This window comes from Platalea leucorodia (genome assembly GCF_965183815.1).
Source record: "Platalea leucorodia genome assembly, chromosome: 10".
Lineage (NCBI taxonomy): Eukaryota > Metazoa > Chordata > Aves > Pelecaniformes > Threskiornithidae > Platalea > Platalea leucorodia.
Window position 1 is genome coordinate 2,106,453 of NC_138832.1, and position 15,235 is coordinate 2,121,687.

The 15,235-nt window shown below is 42.7% G+C and overlaps 1 protein-coding gene across 1 annotated transcript; it reads right to left on the reverse strand.

Moving 5' to 3' along the window:
• Nucleotides 1-1,648: 1,648 nt before the first annotated feature.
• CHMP1B (charged multivesicular body protein 1B) lies at nucleotides 1,649-13,117 on the reverse strand. Its single transcript, XM_082323544.1, has 8 exons — nucleotides 13,047-13,117; nucleotides 10,442-10,539; nucleotides 9,562-9,708; nucleotides 8,806-8,874; nucleotides 8,320-8,427; nucleotides 7,269-7,312; nucleotides 6,356-6,428; nucleotides 1,649-5,345 (listed from the first exon to the last, which is right to left on the reverse strand). Exons 1-8 carry the CDS (start codon nucleotides 13,060-13,062, stop codon nucleotides 5,301-5,303), a joined length of 600 nt encoding a protein of 199 aa, XP_082179670.1. The 5' UTR covers nucleotides 13,063-13,117; the 3' UTR covers nucleotides 1,649-5,300.
• Between the last annotated feature and the right edge of the window lie 2,118 nt (nucleotides 13,118-15,235).

The following is a 15,235-nucleotide window of genomic DNA, read 5'->3' on the forward strand; positions in this document are numbered from 1 at the left end:
TTTATACTTTTGCAAAAAGATTGTTTCACTCGGAGTTAATAAGTTTAGAATATCCTGAGCCATGTGCACAGGTCATCGCAACAGCGAACCATCTTGCAGATCAGAAATGTGCGATACCTCAGTACTTTTGTCCTCTGAAATCACCCTTGTCTAGGTAAGAGCTTGGAAGCAGCCTGTCTGCGGGAGATGGTCTGGTTCCGGCTGCTCCAACCTGCGCCGGTGGAAGACACTGAAAAGCTTCCCAAAGAACTGGAAAGAGCTGGGATCCTACGGCCCATTGATTTTCTATCTTGAACCGGGTATCACAGCTGCTTCAGCATGACTTTCTTAATAAAGAGTAGCAAAGGTCAAGCGAAAGCCTGCAAGACTTACTCACTGCCTCATCTTCCAAGTTAAAAAGGCTCAATTGGCACTTGAAATTAGTTACAGATCGCTCGCCTCGGTCTTTTCCTTTATTTGAATGGTAATGAAGAGAGCTGCTTCCGATACAAGTAAGGCCACTGACCCGTCTGGGGCTTTCATTGAAAAAATATTGTTTGACAAAAAAAGAGAGCACCGAGCAGTGTGCTGCCGCTAGCTCGAACCAGGCCTTTGCAACAGAGGAATGCTAAGGCTAAAGCCAGAAAATGCAATGCGCTACACGGACAGAGAGAAGCCCGAAACCAAAGTAAATACTTCATCAAATCAAATCTCTGTGCGGGCAACACCTCTAATAAGAAAATGAAATTTTCTCTTAAAGTACATTTTTCATCAGCACGCAGTGTGTGTTTCCTTCTGTACAGAACAGAATTATCATCACAGGGCAAACAAAAACGACACAACAGCTAAAGAAACCCGAGAGGTCTTAACTACAAATGAAACCATTTACAACCAGTTTTAAGCACAAAGTTATTCACTATCGCGCTCCCTACGGCAGATCTCCAAGTCCCGAATTCATGCCCGAAGACAGCACGGAAGCGTTTGGAAGCGCATTTAGGGAGGCTGGTTAGGTGGTGGCCCGGGTTTGCTGGTGGCCCTGGGCAACGCGTTTCCAGGTTGCGTTTTGTGCAAGAGAGCAGCTCTTAGGCACGGATCAAAGCCCCGGTACGGGCACATCCTTAAACCGGCTAGTGAGGACTCTGCTAGTCCTTTGTTTTAAGAAGTCAAAAAAATAATAATTTATGTAGGACCTATGCAAAAACAAAGCTTGAGGCTCCCTCTGCTGGTTCCCAAACAACAAGGGAAGGGGAAAATAAAGAGGGAAGGATTTTAGCTCTGGGGAGGACAAACTCAAACCCACACCGCCTCCTGCCAGTTTTCCACACGACCCCCCGTTAGATACGGTAAGGACAGAAAACCCTCTTAGACGGTTAAGCACCAGGGATACGCTCCATACCAGACTAAATATTTAGAAAAAAAAATCATAACATTTTAAGTAGATTATATTTTATGTTGTTATACTTCATTACGCCCTAAACTGTTGTCCCGAGTCTTTCTCAATAGTACCCACTTTACTTTCTTCTTATTTTGTCTCCATAGAGATTTAATTTTCTGATTATCTTCTCACAGGAAAATACCGATGACATGATGACATCTGTTTGATTATCCAGGTACTGAGCCCTGCCAGCAAACAACCACATAACCTAGGAACACATGGGATAGAATTTGTCTGTACAATTTTATTTACCACTTGCAGTTACATTTACAAGTTGTCCCATACAAGTAAAGCAGTTTCCAAAATGAACTCTACCAGAGCTACAAAAGTTATTCTCTTTTCTATACATGTCACCAGCTTCAGAATTTATTTCTGTACACAGTTGCTAATTATATTTAACAAAATTTCACTATTTTTTGGCTCTGAGGATCTCCACAAAGGCAACTTTATCATTTTATCTCATTGCAATCAAGAAAGTTAAAGTTCTTGTTCCTCCTTTCCTTCCCTCTCCTTTCACCTGAAGCTCTTCATGGCTTCCAGTTTTGGGATGCAAAGGAATGAAGACTACTGCTACTACACACTAGCAGTTCTAGTAACCAAGGGAAAAAAAAATGTTGACCAAACCCATTTTGCAACATTTTAAGCAGTGTTTTACTTTAGATGTGTCTGCTCAGAAGCATAAATATTGAAATATTGTCTGGTAATAAGATACATAAAAGCACATACGATTTATTTAACATGAAATGAACTTCTACAAACAAATACAGTCAACTTACAAGAAAACACCAGCAAGGCAGGGACGCGGAGCCAGAGCTGTTCAGAAAAGAGCAAGTGCTTTGAGGAGAGCCTGAATGGAGGAAGGATACGAAACGCAAATATTGCTCTAAGAGTAACTTTCAGTTTTAAGCATTTCCAAAAGACTTGAGAAAAATATATACATTCCAAATGTAACTGTTAAAACTTTCTGAATGCCAGCTCTGATACACAAGTGCTTCTAAAGAGAAAAGAAATCGCTTTGCCCAGGAGAGGGCAGGAGATCTATACACAGAAGTAACCACTACAAAATCCTGGCCCCGTCGAAACCCGCAGCAATTCTCAGAGTGGAGTCAGCAGGGCAAAAATTCAGCGTTTCAAACACATATTTTGTCCCCAAGTCAGCTAAGCCTGCCCACCTCTCTGCATCATAGTCCCGCAGAGGTAACGTGAATTATGTCAGTCAAGCCTTTATGCTTACTTGTTAAGCCCTTTAAAAAAGTGATACTGGAAATCTATTCTAGTACTGGAGTTAGCAAGCCTGCGATAAGATCAAAACTCTGAAACAGGCTGTGTATAGCCAGTAAGATAAGCTTATTTAACATTTACCTTGCAGCAATCTAATCAGTCTCATCTCCCTTTATTTTTAAATTCCTCCAAAGCCCCAAGGCTCACGGCAAGGCAACAGACTCGGAAAATCAAACCCACGGGATCTCAGAATTGCCGTCTGCCCCCTCAAATAGTTTAAGAATGGCCAGGAACAGTCTAAAAGCAGCATAATCTCCAACCTTAAAATAAGCCAGACAAGCTAGCTGAAGTCGTCTACTATCCAACACTGAAAACTTCAGTAGTTTATGGTACAGCTCCATCAAGCAGCAACCACAAAGTAAACTCAGATGTGGGTTTATTACACAACACTAAGTTTCCAGTCCTACCATGAGATATATGAAATAACCGAATATCAAAAAAATAAAGTCAGTTCAGCAAGGCAAAGGCACACACACGAGCAGTTACCACAGCTGTGGGTAACCTGGTTGCATAGATTTACCATTATGTTTTTGTTATGTTGTTCAGAAGGAGCTAGGGAAAAAAATGTAGTATATAGTCCCTTTCCTAAGATGTTTTATTAATAATTTGAAAGGATTTTACCAAGACTACAGATGCGGGTACATAGTTTTTAAACATCTTCCAATTTCTCCTATTTACGGGAGGAACATTTGAGATGTTTTAAAGAAAACTGCATTGAAAATAAATGTAAACAAAAGACCACATTTTAAACAAATCATTTCAGTTTAGGCTGTCAGCATGAGATACACGAGTCCACAACATTTTAGGTTGTTTTGTCTATCTTATTTTCCATATCTTATTTTTACAGTAGCCTTGAATACTTCAGTATGTAACATCCTGCTAAACCTTCAAAGTGATCTGAATAACACATTTAAAATATAGTTTGAAACTGCTCTGAAATGTTTCATAATTTTTTTGCGTTTTCACTGAAAAAAATCCTGCTTGACTGAAAAAGCGAAGTGTTTTTTGTCTTAAATATTTCCCCAACACTGGAAAACCCACGTGATCCTGAACACCAGCGAATTAAGAACCAATGCGAAGTCTAGTCCTTCATGCCTTCCCTCACCCCTGCAAAGATAAAACACAAACACAGGCCCAAAAAGTCAGAAAGAGAACTTTAACACCACTGTTTACCACAACACATCACGAGTCGTCTCAGCTACAAATTTCTACAACCATTTCTTTACTTCACAACTGCAGCCAGAGTTTGAAGCTGCCGAAGGCAGCCAGTAGATTCTCTCTTACTGTGCAGAAATAGAAAGGGGGTAAAGGGATCCCCAAAACAAACTAGCTTCTCCATACGACTGCAGTATTACACATCATGGTGTTTGATCTGCGGAGAGCAGTGTTACGCCTTACAAAATAAAGCAGCTGTTCTTAATCCAGCACAACTGACGTACACCTCCAGCAGCCGGCCCCTCCGCCTGAGCTGGCCCGTTCTACTCGTCTGCTGCGCCTCTCTTGCGAGGGGCAGAGGAGGAGAAGCTGATCTAAGGGGTGCCCCAGTTAGAGACGGCAGGGTTGGGACCTTGACTGTGAAGATCTGAACCTGAGGAAGAGCACTTCTGTACTTTTCATATATGGAAGAACACTGAAGCGTGGAATCTGATCACAAGACTTGCCCTCACGTATAAAAAAAGCGACGAGATGAAAAGCAAAGACAGGGGAAGAAGGAATGGAGAAAAGCAGGCTTCAGTTACTTCAGATAAGGCTTTCTCAGCCTGAACCTAAAAAAACAGGTAGCATGAGTTCCCTGTCAACGGGAACTAGATGTTACGTTGGTAGAAACAGAGGTGAGTGGCATAACGGGCTGCACCCCAGGATACTGAGAAGAAAGCAAAATGGAGAAGCTACAGCACGTGACATTAAACAACAAGCAAGCTGCAACATTCAACAGAACTTACAAAGAGGTGAAAAATATATTTTATTCCTCCTGTACTAAAGTGATGACACCGTACAAGTTCCCAATTATATGAAAACAGCTTTTAGTAACTCATTTTTTAACTGAACAACTAATTTCAGCACAGCTACCCTATCTTTAAAAGGCTAGAAACCCCAGACTGAAGTCCACTTATTTGTTTTAACAAGCGTATTTTCCATGAAGTCCACGCTGTCCATCTTTGCGTGTTCCAGGAGTCTGGCTGTGTAAGAAAGTTATCTACAACAGTCATCTGAACTGAATACATCAGTTCTCCAACCATAAACAGTTCTCATAATTTAAAAAAATCACTTAATAATTTAAAATATATATCAATGACACTCTGCTTTTCTTTTAGCTAGAATGTACCAACATTACTAGCTGACTTAGAATATCAACTTGATTTTGTGAAAAAAGCTTGCGAAAAATATATCAACTTCAAAATGTACAGAAAAGGACATTAGAGAGCTGATATTTTTGGGTTACTTAATGTATTTAGAAAGAGCAGCAAGCTAGGAGTGAAGTACCCTATATTACAAATATTCAAACACCTAAGCCATACTGTATATGCCTTTCTAGTGTAGTGAAGGGTTAGTTACAGAAAGGGTGTTTTGAAAGCATGTACAAAGAACCGCAGCTTTGTTTAACTTAAACTTGATCACGTAGGCGGGCCAGTCTCTGTGACAGCTCGTCCTGCAGAATTGTAAAACACAAAGAAACCAGCTATCAGTTATATGAAAATTAATTTTTGCAAAGTTCTGCAATGGTCAAGCAACCTCACGTCCAGATGATATGAAATTATCTCGTGCCCAAGCCTTAACAAGATTTAAGACCCCAAGCATGGCTGTACCAGCTCAGACCAGAGGTCCATACAGCTATCTCATCTCCAGCAGTGCACACCTAGGAAGGAGTTTCAGAACACAGCAAGTAGAGACAGGGTTGGTTTGCTTTGGGTTTTTCTTACGTATCATCTTTGCAAGTGCAAATCAGCTCTTACAGAACTGCAGCCTTGACTGACCAAGGCTGGTATCCAACGGAACTGCTGCAGCGAGATGGCAGTAGGTCTATTTGTTTCAGAGGGCCTGGGACAAGGGGAAACTGAACTTTTCAAAGGATGTGGAATACTTGGGGCTTCCCAAACATTGTTCAGTTAAGATGAGGCTCCCTAAAACCTCCACAAGAATGGGATGACAGAGATAAATTGTTCTCTTTCCATTCCTTCAAATACATTCCCCTAGAATGGGAAAAGCAACTCACCAAAAGATCTCTGCAACCTTGACTTCAGGATCTGCCCATCCACAAGAAATTCTAAGCTATCCATCTAGAGCAAATGTGGAATTGTCTGCACTCGTCCCATGAGACCTTTCACACATTAAAGGGGAAAACCCAAAGGCCTCGTGTATGCTATGGGAGATGGCTGGATTCATTAAATTTGGAGTAGGTAGGAGAGTCAACTGCTTGGAACTCTATGAAATAACTATGCAAAAATAATTCTGAAACATCTAAAGTTTCCGGATTTACTAAGCAGACAAATGTATTGTTAGAATTATTTTGATCGCAAGGTTGTTTTAACTACACACTATTTCTTTTGGACAGCTAAACTCTAATTACAATTTAGCAAGCCTGTTTTAACCGCGTGAAGCATTAATTCTTATACCGCATTTCTCTAGAAAACATTGATTTCAATTGAATTTAACGTTTACCTGTTCTGCTGAGGCAACACTTGTACCAACAGAACCTGTCTGTCCTTGAGGTAGTTCCATGTTCAGATCAAGACTAATAGGAGAAATCAAAACAAGAACACCCAAGTCAGGCATACATGGCTAAAGGAAGCAGCACGACAACTGACAAGCAGAGCACTACTGAGATAGCATGAGGCCACAGCATCCCACGAACGCTCTACTCCAGCCAATTAGACAACTTGATCAGCAAGTCGGACTCATTACAAAGTCACATATTACAACTAACCATAGCTAAATAAATTCTGCTTAATCAGGACTGAGCAAGATTTCTGTTTAACAGAGGTATATCAGACATGGCATACGTATGAATGACAAAAAGTTCACTCATAAAAGAAGAGTTTTACTCAAAAAATTTGTCAAAAGTATTTATCCTCAAGGCAACAGAGCAACACTTCCAACTTATGCGTCGCCAAGGCGGCAAGTATTTCAGTATACCCCAAAGGCTTAAATATGTCACGATGAGCTGTTTTGCAATGTCTAGCTTGTGAGAGCATAACTACAGGAAGATTTAATGTGGTAAGAAAGGGAAAAAAGACCAAAAGCATGGAGAAACACGGCAAGGATTGGTAATGCTAAAGCCAATCCAAGTAAATAAAACGCTATCCTGACACGACAAGTGACATATGATTTTAGGCTTCTGAACAACCACCCCTGCATCCTGACATTCACAGTAGCTTTGAGTGAAAACAGAATGAAATACTGGCAGCTAAACTATTACGAGAATGATGCCCAGAGGTGAAAGGAAATTAGTAATTCTTCTCTGCTTCCAAGAGACAGACACATATAAAACATGGGTCCCTGACCTCCAAGAAACCAGGAAGGGTTGTTGGAACCAAGAGTTATTCAAGAAATAGCCACTCAAAATTTTACCTACCCTGCTTCATCCGCCATCTCCTGTAGAAGCATATCCACTTGGTTCTAGGGTAAAGAAAACAAAATTGATTGCTGCATATTGTAGTTTACAACAAGCTCTTCCGTTAAATCTTGAGAGAAGAGAAACTATTTTAACAAAACCGATTTAAACGTGTCTTTCACAGAACATTTTTGTGCTTAACCACCAGAGGGCCCTGTATGAACTCAAAAGTCATGAGTGGAGGTGCTCGGCCTGTTAAAATCCCATTAATTGAACTTCAGCTTCTGAAATAATGCTTCTGAAGAATTAAACTTATCAGTAAAAAAAAACCCAAATATATACTTGAATATTTCAAGTGTTGATTATTAGCTATTAAAATACTGCTTTGCACAACATGGAAAAAAGCCCACCTCCAACAGATTTTGTTTACTGGATTTGGGTTTAGATTTATTTATTTTATTTACAAAGCACTATCTCCAGTAACTTTCTCTCTCTGAGAAAGCTTCTGTTGGAATAGCACATTTAGCTCCTTGTGGAATAGCACAAGGGGATAGGTGCTATGTCAAGCACTGTTTAAGGATTTATTTTAGTAAACACATGTCCATAAACTGAAAGTAGGTCATTAACATCCTTTCCATTGCACATAGTGCTACTAATTTGGTGGTGACTAATGTCATTTTGTTAGTATCAGTGAGTTAGAACTATTGATTTTCTCACAGCATATTCTGCTTTGATACTTAACGCTGCAGTGTCTTCTGGTTCAGAAGTTCATTAAGAACTCATCAAAATGCTGCTTATTCAGTAGGAGGGTTAAAGTTTTCAAGATATAATATGAAATAAAGACCGCTATATAACAGTGAAATAGACTAAAATACATATATGTGATCCTCTGTATTTGTGACTAATTTGAAATTATCTCTTCATCCCAAAGAAGCACAAAGCAGAAGTGAAAACAGTTGCTGTCATGTCTCAAAGTCTGCAGAAAAAAAGAGAATCAGACATTTCCACACAGTTTAGACACATAATTTAAGATCACCTTTTTTAAAAAAAAAAAAAAAATTACTATTCTTACTTGTGGTGTTGTTAGCGTAGTAGTGTTGCTCATTGTGTCTTCCATCTGTTGCGTCTGAACATCTAGCGTTTCAAACTGATGCTCAAATTTATCCATTAGTGCAGATATCTATTAAAAACATGAATCAAATCAATGACCTGCAGATAACGGAAGAGAAATATATCTGAACTGGCAAATATAGAATCACACTACAACAGAAGGCTGCAAGCAGCTTCTGGAGATCAGGAGCCTGTCCCCCTCCCAGCAGCACCTCTGAAGTTGATCTAACACAGCAGTTCAAGCAGGTCGGTCAGGGCCCTGTCCAGCCAAGTTCTGACCATCTCCATTTAGGAGGACTTCACAACCACATTGGGCAACCTGTTCCAGGATCTTCCAACCTCACTGCAAAACCTCTTCTCTTGATTGGAATTTCCCTTTTTAAAACACATGCCCATTGCCCCTTCTGCTTTTGATGTGCACCTCCAAGAAAAGTAAGCACCTATTTACCTTTTCCAAGTTCATGCTCTTCAGCGTGGCATCCATAGACTTAACTACTCCTGCCATCGACTTCGTTACCTGGAGTGAGGTAAAGGGAATTATTACAAAGAAAGAAAAACGAGCAGTGTCTTAACAAGCTCTCTTATCTCTCTCCACAGAGTTTCTACAGTATCAAACAGCAGGGCACACACTATTGCCATCTAGAACGCCACTGTTTTTTATAGCTCCCACCATTTCAAATTCTATGAATTAACTCAACCACTTGAAATATGCGTTCTGAGCTGAAATTCACTAAAAAGTGAGTTGTAGATGGCATTAACTTTTGTGGGTCTTGAGACCTGCCAAACGTTAAGGGATATATTTGGTATACAGATCACATGGCAGAATAAACTCTCTGGCTGAAGAGCAGTACAGTAGAGCTAAAAAAGATTTCTGGAATCACAAGTCCTACATCATGACTTTATGTATTTGGAAGCAGAGCAATATCTTTGCAAAATAATCTGAACAGTGTAACCAGCGAAACAGACTGCATCCTTAGGAGCACAAACAGTAACAGATAACAGAAGTTACCACCAGCTACAAAACATAGCGGATAGCAATCTATTTCTAATGAGCAGCTGCCAGGGGGATTCCAGTGCCTGATATACTATTGGCTACATCTGAAACCAAAACTGAAACTTTTCCACTCATTACAGATAGAATTAAGCAGCTTCTAAGAAGATCAGAGGTCTCGTCCTTGCAACACGTTTGTTAAAACAGACTTACCTTGCCCATCGTCACTGCAGTCTGAACTCTTGCTGCTACAGCATCGACCCTGGCACTCATGCGCAAGAAATTGATGGCTTGATTCTTCTGGCGGATTGCATTTTCCGCATGTATTCGCGCAACTTCCATGTTACCCTTCTGAATTGCCTGTTGAAAAAAAAAGGGGAAAAAAGGGCATTTTAACCTTCCCTGCTCTTGTAAACCTGATTTCTGAATAGCCTATTTCATTTTTGAAATAAGCATCAATACATCACAATATCTTTTCTATTAAAAGAGAAAAATGAAACCCTCCCGCCTCCCCCAGTATTTCTCAAAGTTTTTCAAGATGCGAACCCCTAACTTCTTTCCAAGGAAGCTATCTAGCACGCGCTTCAAGTAGAAGGTTTTACAGAGCTACAGAAACATAATTTTCTCATTCCTAAAAACATTTTCTGTATCAAGACCCGAACACACATACAGTTGGTATGGTTGTATTTCACGGGCAAAAGTATAGTCAAATAAATTTAGTCTCTCTCTTTACTACTTCAAGGACTCAAAAACTATTTTAAAGTTCCTCTTCATAAGCCCTTTTTAATACAAGATGATAAACATTTAAGATTAAACATTTTTAACTTTGAGAACAACAGTCTCTAACAAAACACATACAAGACAATTTTCTCAGGAAGCAAATGCCACAAGCTGTACAAGAGGATACACAAGAATGTACCCTCACATTTATTAATAAGTGTGGGAAGATTTATAGTCATATATTTTAAAGCACAAGCATCTATCACAATATTATGAGCATGCCTACCAGGAAAATGGTAAAAACACCAAGTATTTTCCTGCTATAATACGTAAACAACAGATCTAAAGAGCTTGTTTCAGACCCACTGCTTACCTTCTTGATTTTAGCTTTCTCAGCCTTTTCTTCTTTGTCGCATTTTTTTGAGTTCCTGTTGAGTTCCTTTGCAGCAAACTTCAAATTAAACAGGTGTTCTGCAGCGCAAGTTAAGGGTTCAAGAACAGGATCAATCCTTTCACTGCAGTATTTTGCTCTCCTCTTTGAAGCGCTACCAAACCTGGCGTATACTGTGTTTCCCCGTTGGCGACATTAAAACTTGGAAAATGTTATTTAAGTAAGCCCTTCAAATTCACACAATAAGGAGACCCACCAAGCTGCTTTACAAGTATAATGCCAATTATCATCTGGGTTCTAAAATGTAAGGCCGTAAAAAGTAAGTTCAGACCCCAAACTGGCTCCATTTAACATCAAACCTACTTCAGACTGATAAATACAACGAACGAAACCTCCCCCAAGAAGAACTGAGAGTCTTACTCCGCCAGCTACTTTCACTCACACACCCAGAGGCCTAGACTCTCGGTGAAATGGAAGGGCGGTTTACTGGCCTGCCTGGAATCTCCCCATCTGAAAAAAAAAAAAAGCCACTGCGGAACAACAGACAAACGAAGAGCCTAACAGCAAACCGGCTTGGCTGACCAAGCCCAGGAACAAAGCAGGCGGCAGGGCTGCCCTTTCAAGCCACAGCACGATCGCGGGTTTAAATGGCTCATGCAGCTCCTTCACAGAGCAGCCTCCCAGCCCTGGGTCACGTGAGCGATTCCGGGATCCCCGACAGCTCTGTCATCTGACTTTTGGGGAAAGAATACTTAAGTCAGCAAGAGAAACTTTTCTTTTCAGAAAGTTTAAGTCCTGTTTAAGCTGAAAGCTCGAAGAATACAGTAGAACAAGCCTTCATAGTGACTTAGAATGACTGCATTAAACTGTTACTGACAGAAAATAAAGTATGTGCCGTAAAAATAACAATTAAGACCCCCATACTCTTAAAATACTGTTGATGAAAGCTTCCAAACAGTATCAGTCTTTCTCAAACAAAATGGAAGTACAAAGCTTTATAGACTTCCTTCACGCCACCTTTTGATATCCCAAGAGGAAGATGCAGCAAGTCCTAAGACGCTTAACAGTTAAGTGGAAGCACATAAAGCTGAACGCTATGAGGTACTTGAGGTTTCTTTAATATTTCAAGTATATAAATTATTCCAGAACTGGTTTTTTTTTTTTCCTTTCAAGTCCAGCCATGCATCTTAGAGCTCTGAGAGCAACCTGAAGACATCAGGAATTTGTTGATATATTTGTTATCCTATCCTATAAACACCACAAGCAGGCTACAAAAAGGTAACAGCTGTGCCTACACATCTAGGATATCTATTAGGGCGGCTACCAGCAACACTAAAATTGCTGCTTGTGTTTCTATTTCTTTGGTTTAAAACCTAGGTCACCACCCCTTTCAGCAGCGATAAGTGTAGTGCACTGAGCCACAGATTCGGTAATTCACCAAACAGGGAAATACCTTTAGGTTGTTCACTCAAGTACACGTCAGGTCAGAGACCAGAACCACCAGGTAAAACATGACATCACCTATTTACACCAATCACACTGAAACAGCATTTCAGGGCAGTTTATTTTGAAATAAATTCCTCAGTTACTCACTTGGGGCATTTACCTTCGACATAAAAAGAGTTCACCCTGCCACCTCCACAGCTCTTCCACCCCATGACGAGCACATACTGGCTCCTCCCTTGAAACGTCTTTCTCACTGTGCCATAACCTAAGTGAAACCAAACTTCCACCATTAACCGTGACTCAGGGTCACCCGCTCCAGCACTCCCACAACAACTGCCAATGCCCAGCACACTGCAACCACACCGAGACCTCTGTAATCTTTAAGGCTCTTTTTGCCCCTGCGCTTTAAGATGGTTTTATACAGCAAGAAAGTTTAAATTTGTCCGTAAGGGTTTTCCCTGCGTGTAACTTCTTTTCAACAGCAGGAAAGGCAGCCGGGTTTGTCCAGCTGAGAGAAGTCCCTGTTTGGGGGCACAGCTGGTGAGTCGACAGCATTCCAGCCTATACACAGCGCTGGATGTATGGCATGTCAGACACCCCTGGTGCGCAATCTGCACTACTCTACACTTCAAATTGCATTTTCTGCCCCAGAGACGGGCTGCCCCGCCGCGCCCTGCAGCCCTGGGAGAGGGGACACCGCCGTCCCCCTCCTCGGCCCCAGCCGAGGCTGGCTGATTTCGCCTTGGGAAGAAACACTGAACCTCCCGTTCCCTTCTCCACCCACGCACGGCGGGCAAGCCCCACATCTAGGAAGCAGGGCTCCTGCCAGTGCCACACACACACCACAAACCCTCCTCCTCCCGGAGGAGGCCCCCTGAGGCGAGGCCCCCTGAGGCGAGGCCCCTGTCCCCCACGGGGCCGCCCCGCTCCCCCAGCGACCACCGAGACGAGGGCGGGGACCCGCTTCCCCCTTCCCACCGCGTCCCGGGGGCTCCTCCCCGGGCGGAGAGGCCTCGCACGCCGCCCCCGGAGCGCCGGCCCTCAGCTCGGCCCGGCCCAGCCCAGGCCGCGGCGCCCACCCCGTGAGGGCCGCCAGCCCCCAGCCCCGCCAACAGCGACGAGACCTTTGCCCCGAGGATACTCTCCATGTTGGACATGGCGGCGGGCGGCTCGGCGGCGCTCCGGCCGGCCCGGCGGGGGGCGGCGGCGGCGGGGGGCGGCGGGGAGCGGGGCTGCGGCCGGCGCTCGGCCCCTGCCTCGGCGCTGCGGCGGCTTCCGGCTTCCGGCTGCCCCGCCCCGCTACGCGCAGCCGCGCCGGGGCGGGGCGGGGCGGGGCGGGGGCGCGCGCGGGGTCGCGCGCGGGGTCGCTCGTCCCCTCAGGGCGCCTCGGCCTCACCTATCATTTATTTGTGCTTTCATTAAAAAACGCTGTTCTGTTGTTAAGGTTATCCCCTCTGAGGACACGGTGTGAAGTTTCATTTCCAATACAATATTAAAATACCGTAAGGCTTTTTCAGTGATAATAAGTTTTAAACTTGACAGACAGAAAATTCTGATGCACTGAGGAAACACCGACAACTCGTAGCATCAGATTTACCTGTTGCTGCCCTTTCTCGTCCTCCAATAGCAAAGGAAACCAGTGGAATTACTTTCCGAAGGGAGCAGAACGTTATTCCATGAAGCCAATTAAATGAGCTATAAATCCCAGGCAATATTTCTATAGACGTCGCGTCCCTCCGCCGAATTCCCCGCGTCCGGCCCGCCTGCGGCTGCAGGCTGTTCGGCGACAGAGCGGTCTCTGGTCTTTCCTTTGCGGCCGAACGGGATAGACCCGGACTAAGTCGCAGAATTTTAATACAGTGAGAAAAAGAGAAATAACCTGAAGAAGGATACGGATTTAACACCCGCTGGAGGTGCTGGAAGAGCATTCACTGACTTGCAGTTAGTACAGATGTCCACAGGACAAGGTTAATATTCTGAAGAACAGAGACCTTTAATCTTCTTCAGGGCACCAAGGATGACCTTTATATAGGTTGCCTGTATATATATATTGCCTTTAGTGCAAGCATTTGATACCAAACTCTATTTTTATCATATTTATCAAAAAGTTCCAAGATTCTGCCGTTTATCCCATGTATTTCAGTCTACCTAAGTGGAAGATACCCCGCGAAGCGTGCAACGTTTCCCCTGGGGTCAGCTGGGACACAAAGGTCGAACGCGCCTTGTGTTCGCTGCCGAATTGCTGGAGATGGCATTTTGCAAGCTCGTGACCGTCTGCTCCAAGAAGCGGTAGCTCCTCCAGCAAGTTAAATTACTTTCTTGAGTCACCTTGCTGAGTCACTCTGATATCTTGAGATGCAGGTTTTGGTCTGATCTTCCAGACAGAAGTTGTTAACCTAAGTGCCATGATGTCTAATTGTTAAAAGATTGAGACTCTGACCCATTAATTTTGAAAGAACAAAGAGGGGTTCTCATTTATTGTGTTTTATCTTAGCAACAGCATAACTTGATGCACAGACAGCTTCTAAGACAAAGACCCCCACCCAAACCCCTCCTCTCCAAAAAAGAAAGAACAAAATGACAGCAGCGTTCATCATATCTAATAAACTGTTCGACACCTGGAAAAGAGTGAAAAAATACAATCTTCTGCCTTTGAATTTACGGGGAGGTAGAAAATGACCATAGGAACAGAGCTTCCAAAAATAAAGTTCAGAAGCATGTTGTCAGCTGAAAGGCTTTTTTCACCCTTCAAATCACTTTAAGAGAATGTATTTCTGATTGCTTCCAGCTTTTAATTAAATAACTGTTTTTAACAGGATGAAGTAAAATCACTACTTTTAGTAAAAAGTTGTGCATCCTAGTTAGATACAAAATACAGATTATATGGTTTACAAAGTAATTTTTTTTCATGGCCTTTTATTTCTCTAGATAAATAGGACGAGAGTCTCACCTGCTGGCGTTCCAAACAGCACGTCCGCCATTTACAGCAACCGAGGAGCTGGACTCTAATCTTTTGTGATACCAAAAGAACTCCTGAGTCAATCATTTATTAACGTTCAGCTAACCAAGGAGTAAATCTCCACGTCTGTCCCTGTCCCCGACGGACACTGGGGGCGTTAATAATCCTCTCGCTCTCATTCCCAGTTGCCGTCAATGCTCTTTGACTCCCATCTCCTCTGGCAGCGGCGAATGGGGAAAAATGAGCTCTCTGGTGATTGAAAGTGATACAGGCTTGACATCCCGCGTCTGAGAAGTGTCATAAGCTTGATTTCTGACTTAATTCAGAACGGACAGCCACTCCATCTAAGAGCTAAAAGTATTGTTATTCGT